General features: G+C 39.7%; 1 protein-coding gene across 1 annotated transcript in view; it reads left to right on the plus strand.

Moving 5' to 3' along the window:
• Positions 1-24,428, plus strand: part of TPGS2 (tubulin polyglutamylase complex subunit 2) — a 58,008-nt gene that overhangs the window by 5,526 nt on the left and 28,054 nt on the right. Inside the window, exon 2 of the mRNA XM_081801385.1 lies at positions 2,931-3,010. Coding sequence (XP_081657511.1) covers positions 2,931-3,010 — 80 coding nt within the window. The remainder of the gene's footprint in view (positions 1-2,930; positions 3,011-24,428) is intronic.

Below are 24,428 nucleotides of genomic sequence, written 5' to 3' on the forward strand. Positions count from 1 at the left end.
GTTCCTGGCTTACAGCTCCCAAAACCCTTGGAATTTCCCAAGTGTTGAGAGTGGTAAAGATCTTTCATTATGTTAATGAGGTGACTTTTGGAAAGCACTTAAGGATGAGGACTGGTTGCCAGTGGATCCAATCATATGATTAGAGGGTTGGTACTTTTAGTCCCATTCCCTGACCTTTAGGAAAGGAAGAGGGTCAGAAGGGTGAATCAGTCCTCAACGACTAATGATTTAATCAACCGTGCCTATGTAATGAAGCCTCCATAAAAACCCAGAAACTTCCAGGTTGGTGAACACATGGAGATGTGGGGAGAATAGCCTTCCTGGAGAGAGCATGGAAACTCCACACCCCTTCCCATATACCTTGTCCTAAGTATCTCTGCCATCTGGCTGTTCCTAGGTTATATTCTTTTATAATAAGCCAGTAATCTAGTAAGTAAAATGTTTCTCTGAATTCTGTGAGCCACCCTGGCAAATTAATGGAACCTGAGGAGGGGGTCTTAGGAACCTCTGATTTATAACCAGTCAGTCAGAAGTACAGGTGACAGCTGGGCTTTGACTGCTGTCTGAAGTACAAGGAGAGGGGGTCTTGAGAACCCCCAATCTGTAGCAGGTCAGTCAGGAAGCACAGGTGAAAACCTGAACTCGTATCTGGTGTCTGAAGTGGGGAGGGTGGCAGTCTTACAGACTGAGCCCATAACCTATGGTATCTGATGCTGTCTCCTTGTAGAACACCGGGATATCCAAGAATTGCTTGTTGGTATGAGGAAACCTCCCCACAAAAATGTTGGAGTGGTTGGGTCCAGGAACCATTTTATACATTAAACTAGATTAGAAGTCTCTGCCTTAGCCTTAGAGATTTTAAAAATTCTTTTCAATACATTCCCTGTTTACAGTATTTACTTATAGTAAATAACCAAAATATGGTTCAAAATAGAATATAATTAAGTAAAGGCAAATGTGCATGCTCTCTCTCTCTCTCTCTCCCCCTCTCTCCCTCCCTCCCTCTCAAATAAATAAAATCTTTTTTAAAAAAGGAGTGGGGAGAGGCACCTGGGTGGCTCAGTTGGGTTAAGTGTCTGCCTTAGGCTCAGGTCATGCTCCCACAGTCCTGGGATCGAGCCCCACATCAGGCTCCCTGCTCAGCGGGGAGTCTGCTTCTCCCTCTGCCCCTCCCCCTGCTTGTGCACTTGCACACACTCTCTCTCTCTCAAATAAATAAAATCTTAAAAAAAAAAAAAAAGTATAAACCTATGTGGGCCCAACACTGCATGTGATGGGTTTGGATATTGGCAAAAGCAGAGATCATGGTGAACTAGAGTCATCTGAAATGGTTTCATGGAGGACGTGGAGCTTTAGCTTAGCCTTGAAGTGTGGGTAGGACTTGGGTAGGTGGACACATTTGGGTGTGTATAATGGGAAAGGGATACAGCATAATTAAAGATAAGTACAGATTTAGCTTTGGGGCTGGGGGGCACAGGAGTGGAGACAATGAGAAAACTGACACACCTGGAACAGGGTTTGGACTATAGGGTGGAAGAAGTTAAGACCAGACAGAGAAGGGCCTTATCCTCCAGACTACAAGGAGAACCCAATAGATCAGATAGGAAACAAGCCTAGGTATGAAGAAAGTCCTCTGCTGGTATGCTGAGGATGGATCAGAGCACAGAGTTTGTGGCTTTGATTGCATCTACACTTGCAGTGACCATGGCCTAAAACAGTGGTGACAATGGGAATAATCTATGCAATATCACAAAGAGAAAAGTGGATAGGCTTTGTGTTAGTTCGCTAGGGCTGCCATAGAATGTACCACAAACCAGGTGGCTTAGAACAACAGATTTATTCTCACAGTCCTAGAGGCTGAAGGCCTGAAACCAAAGGCTTGGCAGTGTCACTCTCATTCTGAAATCTGGAAGGGAAGAACCTGCCTTGCCTCTTTTCTAACTTCTGGTAGTTTGCCAGCAATCTTTAACATTCCTAGTATTTCAGATATACCACTCCATTTCTCCATCTTCATGTGACCCTCTTCCTTCTGTCTCTTCACAAAGCATTCTTTTTATAAGTATACCAGTCATATTGGATTTGGGGTCCGCCCTACTCCACTGTGACCTCATCTTAGCTAATTACATATTCAGTGACCTTATTTCCAAATCAAGTCCTATTCTGAGGAACTGGCAGTAAGGACTTCAACATATATTTTTTGTGAGGGACACAATTCAACCCATAGCAGATTTTGTGTCTTATATTAAGGATTTCAAGGTCCTGAGTGTGGGTAAACAGACAAGTAGAGAATGTAGGAGGAGGTATTAAAGTCTGTTGAATTCCAAGTCAGGTGGCTTCTTTTTTACTTCAGAATGAATGCTAGAACATAGCTCCACGAAGAGATTATTTGGAGACCTTTTCCTGCTTTCAAGATTTAGAGATATGATTTATTTTGTTTTCAGTATATTTCTGGATGGAATCCATTTTTCATAGTGTTAGCCTAAACTACTCAATCTGGGATCTCATAGAGTACAGATGGGTTTTATTTAGAAGAAAAACTAGCAAACAAGTTTTGTATCTTGTAAAAGTTTATTGAGGTGCTATTCTTTATTCCTTTTGACCATGTCATAAGTGAGAAGTTGAGGTATGAAATCACTAGGAATGTAGAATCTCTGATTTTTGTTCAACAACTGAAGTACTGAGCAGTGACTGTGTGTAGTGGGTGTTCTGATGATGTCCTTTCTACCAGGTTGATTGCATGGTCCTAGGTTGTGGGACTGAGTGCCTTTGAAGGACTGACCAGTTCTTCCTGTTTTTATCACAGTACGGGTAATAAATGCTGCTCAGAGGAATCTGATATTCCTAGGTACTTATCAACAGTCAGCCTCTAGTATTGAAATATGTGAGAGCAGGCCCATTGCAACTCTACAGACTCTCTTTTCCTCTTCCAGAGTCTTCCCCAGGTGTGACAGAGGTGACTATCATAGAGAAACCACCTGCTGAACGTCATATGATTTCTTCATGGGAACAAGTAAGTGTTGCCCTTTTGAATCCTCACATCCCCACAAAGAGAGGTCAACTCCAATGGCCCTAAGAAGGAAAAATTAGGGCAGGAAACATGTCCTTACCTCAGGCCACAGCTGCCTTCTGGGTAGAGTTCACCCTTCTCTCTCTTTCTATTCAGGCCACTTAACTTCCCTGCAATTCCGTACCATTTCCCCAGCCTGGAGCATCTCCTCTGAGCTCCACTATCATTTGGAGGCAGTGGAACATTCAAAGTTGTATACAACAGAGCTAAAAATCCAGCAAGGAAGGAAAAATTAAATATTAATAAGCATGCTGGGCAGAATGTGGTTAAGTGTTACAGAGAAGTACTAACCAGATTAATAGCTACTGCTTCCCCAACCCTCCTCTGAAATTGTATTTATTCAGTACAAGTTGTAAGCTCCTAAAATGGAACCAGGCATTGTGCTTGGTGTTGATTCCTGGGGATTCAGTGGTAATCAAAAAACAGTTCCTTACCTCTTAATGTTACATTACTGTCTAAGATATAGTGTAGATCTTTATGAGTATAATTACCAAGCAGATTTAGCACTGTGAGAGAGAGAGGCAAATGGAGCATTGTCAGGAGGCTTGACCTAGTCTGGAGGTTAAGAAAGGTTTTTCCCAAAGAAGTTAGGAGAACTTGTTAACCAGATAGTTGGGATCTGGGAAGAAGGGGCTTTCAACCTGTGTGAAGGCTTTGAAATGGGAAAGATTAAATTTTCCAAGAGCATAAAGCAGGTCCCTGTGGCTGGTGCACAGGAGAGCGAGAGAGAGGTTGGCAAGGATCAGCACATGTAGGCTTCTTAGATGGTCAGGCGTTTGCTCTTTTTTTTTTTTTTTTTTGGAGTGGGTAGGCAGAGGGAGAGAGAATCTTAAGTATGTGGGGCTTGATCTCACACCCCTGAGTTCATGACTTGAGCCGGGATCAAGAGTTGGACACTTAACTGACTGAGCCACCCAGGTGCCCCTAAGCTTTTAGTTTAATTCCAATTAGTTAACATACAGTGTTATGTTAGTTTCAAGTGTACAATATAGTAATTTAACACTTTCATACATTACCCTGTGCTCATCACAAGTGCACTCCTTAATCCCCATCACCTATTTAACCCACCCCTCCCCCCTTCCCCTCTGGTAACCATCAGTTTTTTCTCTATAATTAAGGGTCTGTTTCTTGATTTGTCTCTATCTTTTCTTCCCCCTTTGATCATTTGTTTTGTTTCTTAAATTCCACATATGAATGAAATCGTATGGTATTTGTCTTTCTCTGACTTACTTCACTTAGCATAATACACTCTAACCCCATCCATGTCCTTGGAAATGGGAAGATTTCATTCTTTTCTATGGCTGAGTAATATTCCATTGTATAAATACATATATATGCCACATCTTGTTTATCCATTCATCTATAGATGGAAACTTGGGCTGCTTCCGTATCTTGGCTATTGTAAATAATGCTGTTATATAAATGAGGGGGTGCATGTATCCCTTTGAATCACTGTTTTTGTATTCTTTGTGTAGATACCCAATAGTGCGATTGCTGGATTGTAGGCTAGTTCTATTTTTATCTTTTTGAGGAACCTCCGTACTGTTTTCCACAGTGGCTGCACTGGTTTACATTCCCACCAACAGTGCAAGGGGGTTCCTTTTTCTCCATATCCTCACCAAACAATACCACCTGTTGTTTCTGTGTTGCTGATTTTAGCCATTCTGACAGGTGTGAGGATATCTCATTGTAGTTTTGATTTGCATTTCCCTGATGATAAGTGATGATGAGCATCTTTTCACGTGTCTGTTGGCCACCTGTATGTTTTCTTTGGAGAAATGTCTTCTGCCCATTTTATAATTGTATTATTTGATTTTGGGGTGTTGAGTTTGATAAATGCTTTCTATATTTGGGATACTAATCCTTTATTAGATATGTCATTTGCAAATACTTTCTCCCATTCTGTAGGTTGGCTTTTAGTTTTGTTGTTTCCTTTGCTGTGCAGAAGTTTTTTATTTTTATGTAGTCCCAAAAGTTTATTTTTGCTTTTATTTCCCTTGCCTCAGGAGACATATCTAGAAGAAAGTTGATTTGGCTGATGTCAAAGAAGTTACTGCCTCTGTTCTTTTCTAGGATTTTTATAGCTTCAGGTCTCACATTTAGGTCCTTAGTCCATTTTGAATTTATTTTTGTGTATGGTGTAAGAAAGTGGTCCAGTTTTTTTCTTTTGCATGTCGCTGTCCAGTTTTCCCAACACCATTTGTTGAAGAGACTATCTTTTTCGCATTGGATGTTATATCCTGTTTTGTCAAAGATTGACCTTATAGTTGTGGGTTTATTTCTGGGTTTTCTATCCTGTTCTATTGATCTCTGTGTCTTTTTGTGTGCCAGTACCATACTGTTTTTGATTACTACAGCTTAAAGTCCAGAATTGTGATGCCTCCACCTTTGCTTTTCTTTTTCAAAACTGCTTTGGTCATTTGGGGTCTTTTGTGGTACTGTACAAATTGTTTGTTCCAGTTCTGTGAAAAATGCTGTTGGTATTTTGATCAGGATTGCATTAAATGTGTAGATTGCTTTGGGTAGTATGGATATTTTTAACAATATTTGTTCCTCCAATCCATGAGCATGGAATGTTTTTCCATTTTTTTGGTTGTCTTCAATTTCTTTCATCAGTGTTTTTGTTTTTGTTTTTTTTTTTTAAAGAGAGAGAGAGAGTGAGAGCCTGTGAGCAGGGGGAGCGGCAGCGGGAGAGGGAGAATCCTCAAGCCAACTCCCTGCTGGGCACAGAGTCCTACTCGGGGCTTAATACCAAGACCCTGAGATCATGCCTGGGGCTGAAATCAAGAGACAGATGCTCAACCGACCAAGCCACCCAGGCACCCTTCTTTCATCAGTGTTATAGTTTTCAGTGTACTGGTTTTTAAGGCTAGGTTTATTCCTAGGTATCTTACTATTTTTGGTGCAATTGGAAACAGGATTGTTTTCTTAATTTCTCTTTCTACTGCTTCATTATTGGTGTTTAGAAATGCAGCAGAATTCTCTACATTGATTTTGTATTCTGTGACATTACTGATTTCATTTATCAGTTCTAGAAGTTTTTTGGGGAGTCTTTTAGGTTTTTTATTTGAAGTATCCTGTTACCTGCAAATAGTGCAAGTTTGACTTTTTCCTTACCGATTTGGATGCCTTTTGTTTCCTTTCGCTATCTGATCGCTGAGGCTAGGACTTCCAGTACTGTGTTGAATAAAAGTGGTGAGAGTGGACATCCTTGTCTTGTTGCTGACCTTAGGGGAAAGCTCTGTTTTTTCCCCATTAAGAATCATGTTAGCCGTGAGTTTTTCATATATAGCCTTTATTATGTGGAGGTATATACTCTCTAAACCTACTTTGTTGAGGATTTTTATCATGAATGGATGTTGTTGTACTATGTCAGAAGCTTTATCTGCATCTATTGAAATAATCATATGGTTCTTATCCTTTCTGTTATTAATGTGATGTATCACATTGATTGATTTGAGAATATTAAACCACCCTTTTAGCCCAGGAATAAATCCCACTTGATCGTGGGATTTTTTTAATGTATTGTTGGATTTGCTAGTATTTTGTTGAGGATTTTTGCGTCTATGTTCATCAGGGATATTGGCCTGTATGTCTGTTTTTTAGTGATGTCTTTATCTGGTTTTGGTATCAGGGTACTGCTGGCCTTAAGGAATGAATTTGGAAGTTTTCCTTCCTTTTCTATTGTTTGAGAAGAATAAGTATTAACTCTTTAAATGTTTGGTAGAATTCACCTGTGAAACCCTCTGGTCCTGGACTTCTGATTTTTGGGACTGTTTTTAGCATTCAGTTTCTTTGCTCTTTATTGGTCTGTTCAGATTTTCTATTTCTTCCTGTTTCAGTTTTAGGAGTTTATATGTTCTAGGAATGTATCCATTTCTTCTAGGTTGTCCAATTTGTTGGCATATAGGTTTTCATAATATTCTCTTATGATTGTATTTCTGTAGTGTTGTTATTTCTTCTCTATCATTTTTTATTTATTTGAGTTCTTTTTCTTTTTTACCTGATAAGTCTGGCCAGAGGCTTGTCATTTTATTGATTTTTTTTCAAAGAATCAGCTCCTGGTTTTATTGATCTGCTTTATTTTTTTAGTGTCTATGTCATTTATTTCTGCTCTAGGCTTTATTATTTCCTTCCTTCTGCTTTTAGGCTTTGTTTGTTGTTTTTTTCCTAGCTCCTTTAGGTGTAAGGTTAGGTTGTTTATTTGAGATTTTTCTTGCTTCTTGAGGTAGACCTGTTTGGCTATAAACTTCCCACTTAGAACCACTTTTGCTGTATCCCAGAGATTCTGGACCATCGTATTTTCATTTTCATTTGTTTCCATGTACTTTTTTATTTCTTGTTTGATTTCCTGGTTGACCCATTCATTGTTTAATAGCATGTTATTTAACCTCCATGTATGTGTGGTCCTTCCAGATTTTTTCTTGTGGTTGACTTCTAGTTTCATAGCATTGTGGTCAGAAGATATGCATGGTATGATTTCGATCTTTTTTTTTTTTAATATTTATTTGAGAGAGGAGAGAGAGAGAAAGTGAGCACAAGCAGGGGTGGGGAGGGCTAGAAGAGAGGGAGCCCACCCCGCAGGGCTCAATCTCAGGACCCTGAGATCATGACCTAAGCCGAAGGTAGACACTTAATTGACTGAGCCACCCACGTGAAGATTTTGATCTTCTTGAATTTGCTGAGGTTTGTTTTGGGGGCTAATATGTGATCTGTTCTGGAGAATGTTCTGTGTGCACTTGAAAAGAATGTGTATTCTGCTGTTTTAGAATGGAATGTTCTGAATATATCTGTTAAATCCATCTGTTCCAGTGTGTCATTCAAAGCCACTGTTGCCTTGTTGATTTTCTGTTTAGATGATCTGTCCATTGATGTAAGTAAGGTGTTAAAGTCCCCTACTATTATTATATTATTATCAATTGGTTACTTTATGTTTGTTAATGTTTTACGTGTTTGAGTGTTCCTATATTGGGTGCATAAATATTTATAATTGTTATATCTTGTTGGAATGTCACCTTTATTGTTGTATAATATCATTCTTTATTTCTTGTTACAGTCTTTGTTTTAAAGTCAGTTTTGTCCAGGGCGCCTGGGTGGCTCAGTCGTTAAGCGTCTGCCTTCGGCTCAGGTCATGATCTCAGGGTCCTGGGATCGAGCCCCATATCAGGCTCCCTGCTCATCGGGAAGCCTGCGTCTCCCTCTCACACTCCCCCAGTTTGTGTTCCCTCTCTCGTTGTGTCTCTGTCAAATAAATAAATAAAATCTTTAAAAAAAAAATTAAAAAATAAATTTTGTCCAATATAAGTATTGCTTTTCCTGCTTTTTTTGACATCCATTTCTATGATAGATGTTTCTCCATCCCCTCACTCTCAATCTGCATGTGTCTTTATGTCTCTTGTGTGGGGTGCCTAGATGGCTCTGTTGGTTAAGTGTCTGCCTTTGGCTCAGGTTATCATCCCAGGGTCCTGGGGTCAGGCCCTAGATGGCTCAGTTGGTTAAGTGTCTGCCTTTGGCTCAGGTTATCATCCCAGGGTCCTGGGGTCAAGCCCTAGATGGCTCAGTTGGTTAAGTGTCTGCCTTTGGCTCAGGTTATCGTCCCAGGGTCCTGGGGTCGAGCCCTGCAATCAGGCTCCCTGCTCAGCAGGAAGTCTGCTTCTCCCTCTGCCCCTCCCCACTGTGAATGTGCATGTGCTCGCTCTCTCACAAAAATAAATAAAATCTTAAAAAAAAATAAAATGAGTCTCTTGTAGACAGCATATAGATGGGTCTTGGTTGTTTATCCACTATGTCACACTTTATCTTTTGATGGGAGCATTTAGTCCATTTACATTCAAAGTAATTATTGACAGATATATATTTATTGCTATTTTATTACTTGTGTTTGTTTTTGAAGATTTTCTCTGATCCTCTCTTGTCTGTCTTTGATGTTTTGCTCATTTTCTTTAATGCTATATTTGGATTTCTTTGTCTTTATTATTTACATATTTATCAGTGGTTTTTTAATATAAATTTTTTATATGCCATTAGGTTTGCATATAACCTCTCCTGAATATAGCAGTATGTTTGAAGTTGATGATCATTTAAGTTTGAACCCATTCTTTTCTCCTCTCTTCCCCACATTTTTGGTGTATGTTATTTTATATCCTTTTTGTGAGTCCTTTGACTGATTTTTTAATAGCAAAATCCCTTTTTACTGCTTTTATGTTTCTTACCTTCATACTATCACTTTGGTCTCTCCTTTCCACTCAAAGGAGGAGTTTGCTTTTTATTATGAGAGCAAAGGAGAGCCATTGAAATGTTTTAAGTAGGGAACTATGAAGGTCAGATTTCTGCTTTAGAAAAATCACTGTGTCTGAGGAGTAGCAGATGGCTTTGACTAGGGGGCAAAAAATTACCGTGCCTTTTAATGAGTGCCTATTAACACATGTCATTTAATTTTATTTTCGTTAATCCTCATAATAACCCTACAAGGTAGGTATTGATATCTCCATGTTATAGATGAAGAAACTGAACCCCAGGGAGGTAAAAGAATTTGTCCTGGTTCACATAGCTACCAAGTGGCGGAGCCTAAGTTCGAGCTCAGAGTTACCTGCCTCTAAGCATGTGCCATGTCTGCTCTGCCAGACTGCCCTCGTAAAGGAGGGCAGCACTGTGGCAGCCTTGCCCTGGTCAGCCAAGCATTCCACAGTATGTGTGCATGTTCAGTCCCTGCCATCAGGGCTCACCCTCCCTTGGGCTGAGCTAGCGGGACCTTCTCTGGCAGCTCAGTAATTGGTAGTTAAGGTTTCTCTCCTGGACCTCAGCTCAGCCAGCACTCCGACTTCTCAGGGGCTCACTTAGCTCCCACCCCCATTTCCACTCACAGTTCATAATAGAAAAGAGAATTCTGGAACAGCGTATATCTTTTGCATTCTTACTGGCTGATTGGACAGAGCCTGCTTCCGGAGCAGCTGCGCCAACCTGGCCTTGTTGACATTGTTACAGCCCTCTGATCCTTAGAAAGCTTAAATCAGCCCTTTAGGGAGAACTGCTTCAGGGTATTTTCGTGAGAGCGAGATCTTGGTATTTTCCTGTCTGCCTAAGAGGAAGAGATTCCTGGCTTAGAAACCTGAGTTCATGGACCTGGATGGGAGGATGAGAGGGTAGGAATGCCTTGCCCTGGGTGGAACACCATTAAGACTATGTCATATTATGTCACTTATTTAATGAAGTAATTTCTGAGGCATATTCTTCCTTGTGTCTGACAACAGATATTCCCCCAGGACTCTCGAAGATGACTTTATTCATTTGTCCTAGTTGAACTTATACTGTAGTTTATTCATTTGGAGCATGCCTTCCATGGCTGCTTTTTAGGGCTAGAGTCTGTCTCTGATCTCATTCAGATCTAATCTGCCTCCTGGACAATGCATCTTTATCAGGTTCTCTTCAGTTTAGACTGACATTTAGGGGAAAGTAGTTATAGAGCTAGATAAATCGCCATTGGAGATCTGAAAGAAGTAAAGTGAGAGAAAGAGATTTTTAGCTGAGACCATCAATGGAACATTTTCTTCAGAAATACTCAGTTGGGGGAATTTCTGTGAAAGCACCCAGAATAATAAGATATATTGATTTGAAATTTTCCATTGAGTCCTTTACTTGAGAGTACAAACATTATTAGGGTCAGTAATAGAAATTTGCTTGTATGGTTCCTTGGTTGAGCTTTTTGGAGGCCTGTGGGATACTAAAAAGCTAATGTATGGACAAAGACAGTAGAAGGAGTTTGGGGTGTGTACTTTTGTTTTAAGACTCAGTTTTTATCTAACACTTCTGATTATGCTGGACAAAACATGGTCACTACAGAAAATGTGGAAAACACAAAAAGAATTAAAAAATGAAAAGTCTTCTAGGACTTTACCACATAGAGACAATCACAGTTAGTATACTTTTAGTTGTGTGGGTGGATGGAGGGTGACCAGGGAGTAGTGTGGTCTAGGGACCCCCAAAGAATCCATAATTGGAAGTGGTTCGTGGACTTCCTGAAATGTATGTCAAATTTACTAATATGTACCTTTTTCTGCAGAGTTATTTCTTCCAATTTTGAAAGGGATTCATAACCCTTAAGAAAAGGTTTTTGTAATTTTTCTTACTATTTTTTGTTTTATTGAAGCATAGTTGACACACAGTGTACATTAGTTTCAGGTGTACAACATAGTGATTTGACAAGTTTATACACTATGCTATGCTCACCACACGTGTAGCTACCATCTCTCACCATACAGGGCTATTACAGTACTGTTGACGGTATTCCCTATGCTGTGCCTTTTATCCCTGTGACTTATTCATTCCATACTAGAAGCCTGTACCTCCCCTTCCCCTTAACCACTTTTGCCCATCCTCTGCCCCCCATCCAGCAATCATCAGTTTGATCTTTGCATTTATGGGTCTGTTTCTACTTTTTCTTTGCTTGTTTGTTTTGTTTTTTAGATTCCCCGTATAAGTGTAAAGATGTATTTTATCTTTCTCTGACTTATTTCACTTAGTATAATACCCTCTAGGTCCATGCATATTTTCACAGATGGCAAGATTGCATCCTCTTTTTATTCTTTTTTATGGCAGGGTAGTATTCCATTATACATATATATTTTCTTTATTCATCCTGGCTTCCATATTTTGGCTATTGTAAATAATGCTGCAACAAATATAGGTATACCTGTATCTTTTTGAAATAGTGTTTTCATTTTGGTGGAGGGGGGAGGATACCCAGTTCTGGAATTACTGGATCATAAGGTAGTTCTATTTTTAATTTTTTGAGAAATCTCCATACTGTTTTCCACAGTGGCTGCATCAATTTACATTCCTACCTACAGTGCACCGAGGTTTCCTTTTTCTCCACATCCTCACCAATACTTGTTTCTTGTCTTTTTGATTCTAGCCATCCTGACAGGTGTGCAGGTGAGATCTCATCACGGTTTTGATTTGCATTCCTCTGATGATAAGTGATGTTGAGCATCTTTTCATGTGTCTCTTGGCCATCTGTGTCTTCTTTGGAAAAATGTCTATTCAGGTTCTTTGCCCATTTTTTAATTGGATTATTTGGGAGTTTTTGGTGTTGTGTAAGTACTTTATACATTTTAGATATTAACCCCATATTTGATATACCATTTGTGAATATATTCTCCCATTCAGTAGGTTGCCTTTCGTTTTGTTGACGTTTTCTTTTGCTGTGCAAAAATTTTTATGTTGGCATAGTCTCGATAGTTTATTTTTGCTTTTGTTTCCCTTGCCTGAGGAGACATCTCTAGAAATGCAGTAAGTTTTTCATTCAAAATAGAGGTAATACTTGATGTGTTATTTGTTGGTACCTACTTTTGTCATTGAAGCAGCAGAGGGCAGAAGCTTTGAGCCTGTCTGAAACTCCTTTAACCCACTTATTATTTATCCTGGTGGTTACTGAAGAGCATGTTTCCACAGGAGCAGGCTTGGCAGGCCTCCCTGACCTGTGCCTGCCCCGGAAAGTGCCTATACCAGAGGAGCAGGAGGGTCCCCAGGGGCTGATGATGCCCACTTCTCTAGAGAACTAATCCTAAAGACTTATCTGCTTGGAGACACCCCAGCCAGGGCCCAGTTGCCATGCGGTACACCTGCTGCCCATAGCTGTGTCAGTACACCAGGGTGACATGGGCCCTCCAAGAAGAGGCCCACTGCTGCCGCCCTGCCCCTTTGGGCAGATGCAGCCCTCAGGGAAGCCCACTGAGATAAGATACAATAGTAAGGCTGTGGAGGCACTGATGTGGGGAGAACAGCCTGGATGGAGTAGGAAGTCTTCCAGCAGCTCTAGGCCCTTGGCTAGATAATACACCTTCTCTGGGTCTCAGGTTCACCATCTGTAAAAGAAGTGGTTTGAAAGTGTTATTGAAGGGACTCATCCAGTTCTAATATTTTGTGATTCTTTGGTGAAAACCCAGGAAGAAAAGGCTGAAAACTAAAACTTAAATGACCATATACCTGCTGCAGTCTCCTCAGGTTAGAGGAATAAGAGAACCACTTCTTTCCATTTTAATGTATTTCACCCATTTTTGTTCCTTAAAAAGCACTTTCAGTCCGCCTGGTTTGTGCAGTTGTATGATTCCTGTATACCGTGTCTGCTTCCTGCCTTTTGTGATGATGGTAGTTAGTAAGACCTAATGTCTGTACTGAGCTTTTCATCTTTCAGGCACGATGAAAGCATCTGCCTCATACTCACAGCATCCTGGTGTGGGGAGAGTTCTATTATTAAGTATTTCAGTGACATTTCATAGTTGCCAAGTGCTTTACAATTCTTGATTGGTTAGACTTTCCAATCCCCAGATAAAAATTCAATTTACTGATGGTGAAACTATGGCCTACAGAGACCAAGTGATTTGGCAGAATATCTCCTCTCTTTGTAGGCTCACTTTTTCTACAGTCTACAGAGAGGGGGTTCTGAACCTTCTTGCAGATCTGTCCCTCACATGCCCTACTATGAATCTCTTGGAAGCCTCCATGGTGGGAGGGCACAGCCTGTGACACCTTGTCACCAGGGAGCCCTCCCCTCGTGCTCCTGCTCTGCTCCGGGAGCCCTTCTGTGCTCTCCACAGCATAGACCCTCCCTGTCCAGTGCCTCACTTCTTCCCGCTATACTGGCAGCTATCCTAGAGGGTCTCCCCTCTGTTTAAAATTCAAAACAAAACCTGTAACCTTGTGTCTTCCTCTAGCGACTCGGCCATTTGTGCCTTTGTTTGCACAGCCAAGCATGTGGAAAAATGGTCTAAATCAGGGGTCTGCACACTTTTTTTTTTTTTTTTTAAGGACCAGAGAGTAAATAGTTTAGGTTCTGGGCCTGTATTCTGCCTCAGCCAGTCATCTCTGCTATGGTAGCACTGAAAGCAGCCATGGGCAGAACTGAAATGCATGGGCATAACTGGGTCCCTGTAAGACATTTGCAAAAACAGGTGGCAGGGTGGAGATATTCAGGGGGCCACAGTTTGCTAACCCCTGGTCTAAGTTACCAGCCTCTTCCTTCACTTCCCAGTTAGTCTTCATCCTTCCACAGCCTCTCTTTCTCCACTACCATTCCATGGACACCACTCTTACAAATCACCAGGGACCACTTCACTGCTGAATCCATCTTCCTCTCACATGGCATCTCCTGCATTTCTCTCCACCACTCCCTTCTCTGCCCAGCCCTCTCCTTGGAGTCTGTGGCACCGCCTTCTACCCCCATATCTCCACAACACTTAGCCGTTACTTATTTGTCTCTGTAGAAATTAAAAATGTGTTTGGCTCAAGGAAATACAATATTAAACTAAACAAATAGGGATTAATATTTCTTGCATAACAAGACCTGAGGTGGACAGTTGCAGTAGGTTCATCAGCCCTAACATGTTAAGCCATTATTACTAATTCTCTCAGCCTTGTCTTTTAAGGGGCCAAATGACTACTACAGTCCCACCTATCACCTGCAAGCTCAGGGCAGGAAGAAGTAAGGGAAGTTGCCAGCCATATCTCTCACCTTTTAACAGGGGAACAAAAGTTTTTCTAGAACCTCCCCCCCCACAGTTGGACTTGGGTTTACATTTTAATGTCCTGCACTCATTTTACTTGCCTAAAAATAAGTATTGAACTGGGCACATTGCCATCTCAGACAAAATTAGGGTTCTGCCAAGGAAGAAGATGGATTTAAATAAGTAATCCGTGTATCTGCCCCAGCCTCCTCTGTACCTAGCCCCATTCCTTTCTGTTCTTAGTGCCCAGCATGGTATTTATTCCATAACACTTAATAAAAATTTTTTATCTTCACTAAATGAATGAATTAGATAAAATACAAAGGTTAGAAAGAATATAGAACTTTCCTGAGGTGACCCACCTTCTTTTCCATAAGCATTCTTTTTTTTTTTTTTTTTAAGATTTTGTTTATTTATTTGACAGAGCGAGAGACAGCAAGAGAGGGAACACAAGCAGGGGGCGTGGGAGAGGGAGAGGGAGAGGGAGAAGGCTTCCCGCTGAGCAAGGAGCCCGATGTGGGGCTCTATCCAGGCCCTGGGGACCATGAGGACCATGACCGGAGCTGAAGGCAGATGCCCAACGACTGAGCCACCCAGGCGCCCCTCCATAAGCATTCTTTAATTTCAGCCCCAAGAATCAGGCTGTGCAGCCAGTGTCTCAGAAGCAAGGAGGCCGCAGGGGCCAGGGCTTCTCCTACAAATTCCCCCAGTTGTAGAAACCTGGTGACTAGTTAAGCCAGGGGCCTTGCTGTTGGAAGGCTATCTTGGCTGATGTCTGTCATATAGAGAGTTTCACCAAGACATGTGGTGCCCCAGGCCAATATTTATATATTTTTTCATCATGCATTTTTAGAGGAAGACTTGATGGTTGTATGCAGGAAGGATTTTGGGGAGAGTATGTTGCCTCTCCTGAGTCTTAAGCAATTCAGACCCAAACATTCATATGCCACCCACCAAGACAAAGGTTCTAGTTAACTAGCCCCTCCCCCTCTCTTTAGATGGGAGTTTGAGCATGTATTTGAGACTTCTCCTGGAGGTCTCGTCCTATGCCTTCACAGCCCATCCAGGTTTTCCTTTTACTACATGGGACATCCTCCCTGAGAAGAGTTTCGGTAGATGCAGTTGTCCTCACCGCCTCAGTTTCCAGTTTGATTTTAGTGCAATGGGCGTCCTGGGCAGTTTTTCTTCTGCTGTGGTTGCAAACAGGGCACATGGAGAGCCTGCCCAGCGTGGACAGGCACTTAAACAGAAACATTAATTTCTGTGCCCTAGCCCCTTTGCCTGCCTGATCCTACATCTGCTGCCCAGCCCACTTCCCCAGCACAGTGGCCTCTGAAAGAGAGGGAACAGTGGGGTACAGGAGTCCCACAGTAGAGAGGGTAGCAGGGGAAAGTAGACAGCTCTTAGCCATTCCCTCAAGGCTCAGGCAGTGCTCAGGAAGGTTTTCTGGAAATGAAGCTGATAGCTTCCAAAATATCAGAGTAGTTCAAGTCGTTCAACTGATGAAGCAGTCAAACTGCTTCTGGTGGCCTCTTTCTAGTGTAGCTTAAAGAAGCTATTGTAGGTAGCTGCCTCGGGAGAAGAAAGAAAAACGAAAATTGGGAACTCTGTGACAGAATCAGCATTGGGCTACAGAGATTGCAGTATCATGTTGATGCCACCTTATTATTTTAGATACTGGTCAGCAGTGAGATTCTCCCTTCTTAACTTTCTCCCCCAATCCTCCTTCCAATCCTGATACCCCTCTTTCATTCACTTTTGGCTCATCTTCCTCCCCCGCGCCCCGCAAAATAAAGACAGCATGGACCTGGTGGGGAGAAGCCCTCTGAAGTTGGCAGGTTGTTACCTACAGAAGAGCAGTCTCTTTCCAGATTGGGCAGGAGAGAAATTAAAATGTCAGTAGCTCTGAGTCGCTGGCCAGAGTAGAGGAGCCACCTAAAAGTGTATCCTGAAAGCCCCACTCTGAAGGAAGGGACCGAAGCACTGCAGGACCAGCCAGTCTGGGTGAGGTCTGCAGCCAGGAGGCAGCAGAGCTGGGGCCCACAGTCATTTATATAAGAATGACAGTGTAGGCTTAAGATTTTCATGAACTTGGTCTACTTGACATTGTGTATGTTTATATTAGTATTTCAGTGTATGAAAATTTGATTTCACTGATTTTTGTTCTGTTTATGAATCCTGAATAATTTTTTCAGTGATGCTATAAAATAATACCAGAATTTCTTCTTTGAGCAACATAAATACCATAATAAATGTTACAATCATTTATACTGGAATTCTCCAGCCTAACTTAAAGATGAACAATGCCACCTTAGCCCTTCTCAACTGGGATTCATGGAATCCAGCTTAGAAAGACTGATAGACAGTAGTTTCCACATCTCCACCACTAGATGGCACTAGGGACCCAAAAATCTCAGAATAGATGCTGGATTTAGGGGGTGACAGAAGGAACAAGAATTTTGTCAGAACACTGACAATTGTAGGCTTCCTGTGCTAGGGTTCTGGGGATGGGAGAAAGGCATTCTGTGTACATACTTTTCTCTCTGAGAGCACGTAGGAGCAAGCCCTAAACTCCAGACAACTTACTAAGTAGGAAAATAAATATAAATAAGTGAGCCAAGAAGTCTGAGAATCCCTTAGGTTACACATCTGTGAGATTGGGAACTAGATGGCAAGAGATCAAACAAACCTGATCACAGTGCATATTTTCGTTCATAGATCAGGAAAATGAAAAACCCATTTCATTAAAAAGACAGCTATTGTGCATATAATAATTTTAAAACGCTGCTTAAAATCACCTGCAAGGTTGAAGTTTTCTTCTCACCTATGGTTCTTGAAGATGCTGTTCTAAAATCTTAATTACCTGCCAAGCTCACACCCCCTCCTGCCTCCGATGTTTTTTAGACTGTCTTAGAGATTATTCTTGAACCTGGATTCACAGAGTTTTTAAGTGGCACTCACGGTCACTCAGCTAGGGACTAAGTTTCCAAAGGAAACTCAGATTGTCCTGCTAGGTTCTAACTTGCCCGCGCATTGCGTAGAACTGACCAGCAATGTGACCTAGTGCAGTGTTCAGTATCTCATCTCACGGGGCTCCAATAAGCCAAAAGTTGTGGATGGAGTTACTAATAGCTTGCCCTTCTGTCTATATAACCATGACAAGAAGTCAGCCCGAGGGGTCCAGGAAAGGAAGTGAAGAAACTGTCTTTCTGTCCACTCCAGGGGCTTGATTGGCTAGAGAAGACTGATCAGGCATGTGCACAGATGTGAGTTACTTAGAATTTAGGGTGTGCTCCTAGGACCTCTTGAAAGGATACTAAGCTATTCCTTTATTCTTTCCACCACCAGATTGGATGATTTGCTATCCATTTGAAATAGTTGTTCATGTCCTATTGTACATTTTTACTTTCTAAGAACTTTCAGAACTCTTAGGTTCATTACATTAAATGCTCTAGAAGTCTATACTCTTCACTTTGAAGATGTTCTCCTTTATCCAATAATTTGTTTCAGAGAGTAATTTAGGAGCGTGGGTCTGGTATTTATGGCAGTGATCATTTTGCTCCAATATCATCAGAACTTTGCCTAGATTCTCCTCACAAACATTGTTCCCCTGATCTGCCTCCTCAGCTGCTTCTTTAGCCTTTCTCCAGCTAACGCCTCTCCCCCGAGGCATTTTCGCGGCAGAGCCGGTACCTACTTTATCTGGGAGGCAAAGAAGAGATCCGACTGGTGACTGTCTTGTAGACTCTGCCTCTCCAATAGAGTTGTTTTTGTTTTAAATGTTACTGAGAGGCGTCTGGGTGGTCGGGTAAGCGTCTGCCTTCAGCTTAGGTCGTGAGCCCAGGGTACTGGGATAGGGCCCCACAGCAGGCTCCCTGCTTGGCGGGGAGCCTGCTTCTCCCTCTCCTCCCCACCTATGCTTTCTCTCTCAAATAAATAAATAAAATCTTTAAAAAAAAAATGTTACTGAGATATAATTGGCATACAATATTGTATTACTTTAGTTTGATATATATATATAATGATTGATATATATACATAATTTTGATTACCACAGTAAATTTACTTAACATCCATCACCACACATAATTTTAAGTTTTATTTTTCTTATAATGAGAACTTTTAAGATTTACTCTCCTAGCAACTTTCAAATACACAGTACAATATTGTTAACTACAGTTTCCTTGCTGTATTTTATATCCCCAGACTTATTTATAACTGGAAATTGTCCTTTATGATCCATTTTTGCCCACTCCTCACCAAGCTAGGAGTTTGGTTGTTTGTTTAGATTCCATATATAAGTGAAATCGTACAATATTTGTCTGACTTACTTCACTTAGCATAATGCCCTTGAAGTCCATCCATGTTGTCACAAATGGCAAGATTTCATTCTTTTCTTATGGCTGAATAATACTCGTGTGTGTGTGTGTACCATACTTAATCTATTCAGCCATTAGTGGACACTTGAATTTTTTCCATATCTTGGCTATTACATATGGTGCTGCACTGAAACAGGGATGCATAGATCTTTTTGACTTAGTGTTTTTGTTTTCTTTACATAAATACCCAGAAGTAGAATTGCTGCATCCTATGGTAGTTCCTATTTTTAATTTTTTGAGGAACCTCCATACTGTTTTCCATAGTGACTGCACCAATTTATATTCCCACCAACAGTGCGAAAGCATCCCCTTTTCTCCACATCCTCGCCAGCACTTGTTTGTCTTTTTGATAATAGCCATTCTCACAGGTGTGAGGTGATACCTCATTGTGGTTTCAACTTGCATTTCCCTGATGATGTTGAGCACCTTTTCATATACTTGTTGTCCACCTGTATGTCTTATTTGAATCTCTATCTAGTTCCTGAACCCATTTATAAATTGGATTGTTTTTTCTGTTGAGTTGTAGGAGTTCTTTATATATATATATGTATAATATATTAAGATTTTATTTATTTATTTGACAGAGAGAGACACAGCGAGAGAGGGAACACAAGCAGGGGGAGTGGGAGAGGGAGAAGTAGGCTTCCTGCTGAGCAAGGAGCCCGCTGCGGGGCTCGATCCCAGGACCCTGGGATCATGACTTGAGCGGAAGGCAGATGCTTAACGACTGAGCCACCCAGGCGCCCCCTTTATATATTTTAGATATTGACCCCTTATCAGGTAAATGATTTGCACATATTTTCTCCCATTCACGAGGTTACCTTTTCATTATGTTGATGGTTTCCTTTGTTGTACATAACAAGTGATATATCCCACTTGTTTATTTTTGCTTTTGTTGTCTTTGCTTCAGGTGCCAAATAAAAAAAAAAACATTGCCAACACCAGTGTCAAGGAGTTTACCCTGTATGGTTTGTCCTAAGAGTTTTATGGTTTCAGGTCTTATATTCAACTCTTTAATCCATTTTGAGTTGATTATTGTATATGGTGTATGGTAAGATAGTGACCGAATTTAGTTCTTTTGCATGTGGCTATCCAGTTTTCCTAACACCATTTTTTGAAGAAACTATCCTTTCTGCATTGTATTTTCTTGATTCCTTTGTCAGAAATTAATTGACCATGTATGCACGGGTTTATTTCTGGGCTCTCTGGATCTCTGTTTTTATGCCAGTACCACTCAATTTTAATTATAATAGCTTTGTAACATAGTTTGAAATCAAAAACTATAATGCCTTTAGCTTTGTTCTTTTTTCTCAAGATTGCTTTGGCGCTTTGGGTCTTCTGTAATTCCACACAGACTTTAGGACTGTTTTTTTTTTCCCATTTCTGTGAAAAACACCATTGGAATTTTGATAAGGATTGTATCCCTATTCTTCCAGTTCATGAACATGGTATCTTTTCTTCTTTTTTTTTTTTTTTTTTTGGTATTTTCTTCTATTTCTTTTATTAGTGTCATAGAATTTTCAGTGTATAGGCCTTTTACTTCCTTCATTAAATTTATTAACTAGGTATTTTATTCTTTTTGATAGAGTTGTAAATGAGATTGTTTTCTTAATTTCTCTTTCTGATAGTTTGTTACTGGTGTATAGAAATGCAGTTGATTTTTTGTATATTTTGTATCCTGCAATTTTACTGAATTTGGTTATTCTAATAGTTTTTTTGGTGGGGTCTTTAGAGTTTTCTCTAAATAATAGGTCATCTGCAGATAGAGACTGTTTTCTTTCTTCCTATCTGACTTGTATGCCTTTTATTGCTTTTTCTTGCCTGATTTTTCTGGCTCTGGCTTCCAATACTATATTGAAAGTGGGCATGTTTGCCTTGTTCCTGACCTTAAAGGAAAAAGCTTTTAGCTTCTCATTGAGTATGATGTTTGCTCTGGGTTTGTCATATACAGTCTTTATTATGTTGAGGTATGTTCTCTCTCCACCCACTTTGTTGAAAGGTTTTATTATAAATGTATATTGAATTTTGTCAAATGCCTTTTCTGAATCTACTGAAATGATCATATGATTTTTATACTTCATTTTGTTAATGTGGTCAATCATACTGATTTTTAATGTTGAATCATCCTTTCTTCTCTGGAATAATCCCACTTGATCATGGTGTATGATCCTTTTTATATATTGTTGGTTTTGGTTTGCTGATACTTAGTTGAGGATTTTTGCATCTGTGTTCATCAGGGTTATTGGCCTGTAATTTTCTTTTCTTATAGTGCCTGTGTCTCTTGGTTGCAAGGTAATGCCAGCCTCGTAAAATGAGTTTGGAAGTGTTTAAGAAGGATTTGTATTAATAATAATTATTTAAATGTTTGGTAGAATTCAGTTATGAAGCCATCTGGTCACGGACGTTTGTTTGGAGATTTTTGATCACAAAATCAATCTCCTTACTAGTAATATGGCTGTTCAGATTTTCTATTTCTTCATGATTCAGTCTTAGTAGGTTGAATGTTTCTAGGAATTTGTCCCACCTAGGTTTTCCAGTTTGTTGGTATATAATTACTTGCATTAGTTTTTCTCATCCTTTGTATTTCTGTGGTATCTCTTATAACGCCTTCTTTTTCATTTCTGATTTGAGTCCTCTTTTTGTCTTGAGGATTCTAGCTAAAGGCTTATCCATTTTGTTTATTTTTTTTTAAAAAAGAGCTCTTAGTTTCACTGATATTTTTCTGTCATCTTCTTAGTCTTTATTTCATTTATTTTTCCTCTAATCTGCTATTTCCTTCCTTTTCTTAATTTTGGCTTAGTTCTTTTTCTAGTTCCTTGAGATGTAAATTTATATTGCTTATTTGAGGTCTTTTTTATTTCTTGATGTAGGCATTTATCACTATAACTTCCCTCATAGAACTACTTTTGCTAAATCCCTAAGTTTGGGCATGTTGTATTTCCATTTTCATTTGTCACAAGATATTTTTTATTTCTCTTTTGATTTCTTTTTTGAGCCATTGGTTGTTCTGAGCAAGTTGTTTAATTTCTACATATTTGTGAGTCTTCCAGTTTTCGTCTCATTGATTTTTAGCTTCATACCATTGTGATTAGAAAGATACTTGATATGATTTCAGTCTTCTTAAATTTATTAAGACTTGTTTTGGGGCCTAACATATGCTCTGTCCTGAAGAATGTTCCATGTGTGCTTGAGAAAAATGTGCATTCTGCTTGTAGATGTAATGTTCTGTAAGTGTCTATTAAGTTCATCTGGTCTAATCTTCATTTAAGTCCAGTGTCTCTTTATTGATTTTCTGTCTGGATAATCTATTCATCGATGAAAGTAGGGTATTGAAGACCCCTATTATTATTGTATTGCTGTCTATTTCTCCCTTTAGGCCTGCTAATAATTTGATTTATTTATTTAAGTGTGCCTATATTTGGTGCATAAATATCCTCTTGTCAGACTGACCCCTTTATCATTAAATAATGATCTTCTTTGTTTTCTATTACAGTCTTTGTCTTAAAGTGTATTTTTTTCTGATACAGGTAAAGCTACCTCTGCTTTTTATGGTTTCTGTTTGCATGATATGTCTCTTTCCATCCCTTGACTTTAAATATCTGTGTGTCCTTAAAGCTGAAGTTAATCCAATGTAGGCAGCATATAGTTTTAAACCCATTTAACCACTACGTCTCTTTTTTTTCTTTAATAGTTGACATACAGTATTATATTAGATTTAGGTGTACAACGTAATGATTTGAAATTTATATACATTCTGAGATGATCACCACAGTAAGTGCTTTTTACCATCTGTCATCATACAAAGTTGCTACAGTATTATTGACTATATTCCCTAGCTGTACTTTACATCCTTATGATTTATTTGTTACACCTGTAAATTGTACGTCTTAATCCCTTTTGCCTATTTTGTCCATTCCTCACTCCCCTCCTCTCTGGCAACTACCAGTTTGTTCTCTGTATTTATGAGTCTGTTTCTGTTTTGTTTTGTTTCTTCATTTTGTTTTATTTTTTAGATTCCATATATAAGTGAAATCATATGGTATTTGTTTTTCTCTGATTTATTTCACTTAGTATAATTTCCCTCTAGTTCTATTTTGTTGCAAATGATAAGATTTCATTCTTTCTTATGGCTGGATAATATTCCGCTGTGCTCATTTTTAATTGAATTATTTGGGGGTTTTTTTGGTGTTAATTTGTATGAGGTTTTTTTATGGATTTTGGATATTAACCCCTTATTGGATATATAATTTGCAAATATTATCTTTCTTTCTTTTTGTTGATGTTTTCCTTTGCTCTGCAATTTTTTAGTTTCATATAGTCTTATTTTATTTTTGCTTTATTGCTGTTGCCTGAGGAAACAGATCCAAAAAATTATGGCTGAGACTGATGTCTAAGAGTTTACTACATGTGTTTTCTTCTAGGAGTCTTACGGTTTCAGGTTTTACATTTAAGTCTTTAATCCATTTTGAGGTAAATTTTGTGTATATTGTAAGAAAGTGGTTCAGTTTCATTCTTTTGCATGTAGCTGTCCAGTTTTCCCAATACCATTTATTGAAGAGACTCTTTTTTTCCCCATTGTATATTCTTGCCTCCTTTGTTGCATATTAACTACGCATACTGGTATGGGTCTATTTCTGGGCTCTCTATTCTGTTCTATTGGTCTATGTGTCTGCTTTTGTGCCAGTACTATATGGTTTTGATACTATAGCTCTGTAGTATAGTTTGCAATCAGGGAGTGTAATACCTCCAGCTTTGTTATTTCTCAAGATTGCTTTGGCTATTTGGGGTCTTTTGTGGTTCCATACAAGTTTTAGGATTGTTTTCGTTCTGTGAAAACTGCCATTGGTATTTTTATAGGGATTGCATTGAATCTGTAGATTTCTTTGGGTAGTTGGGACATTTCAGGAATATTAATTTTCTAAGGCATTAGTGTGATATCTCTTTCCATTTACTTGTGTCATCTTCAATTATTTTAATCAGTGTTATGCAGTTTTCAGAGTACAGGTCTCTCACCTCCTTTGTTAAATTTATTGTAGGTATTCTTTATTATTATTATTATTATTATTATTATTATTATGTTATGTTAATCACTATACATTACATCATTAGTTTTTGATGTAGTGATCCATGATTCATTGTTAGCATATAACACACAGTGCTCCATGCACTACGTCCCCTCTTTAATACCCATCACCAGGCTAACCCATCCCCCCAACCCCCTCCCCTCTAGAACCCTCAGTTTGTTTCTCAGAGTCCATAGTCTCTCATGGTTCATCTCCCCCTCCGATTTCCGAACCCCCTTCATTCTTCCCCTCCTGCTATCTTCTTCCTTTTTTTTTTTTTTAACATATAATGTATTATTTGTTTCAGGGGTACAGGTCTGTGATTCAACAGTCTTACACAATTCACAGCGCTCACCATAGCACATACCCTTCCCAATGTCTATCACCCAGCCCCCCATCCCTCCAACCCCCCCACCAC

Source organism: Leptonychotes weddellii, chromosome 13 (genome assembly GCF_054177405.1).
Source record: "Leptonychotes weddellii isolate Sample4059 chromosome 13, ASM5417740v2, whole genome shotgun sequence".
Classification (NCBI taxonomy): Eukaryota; Metazoa; Chordata; class Mammalia; order Carnivora; family Phocidae; genus Leptonychotes; species Leptonychotes weddellii.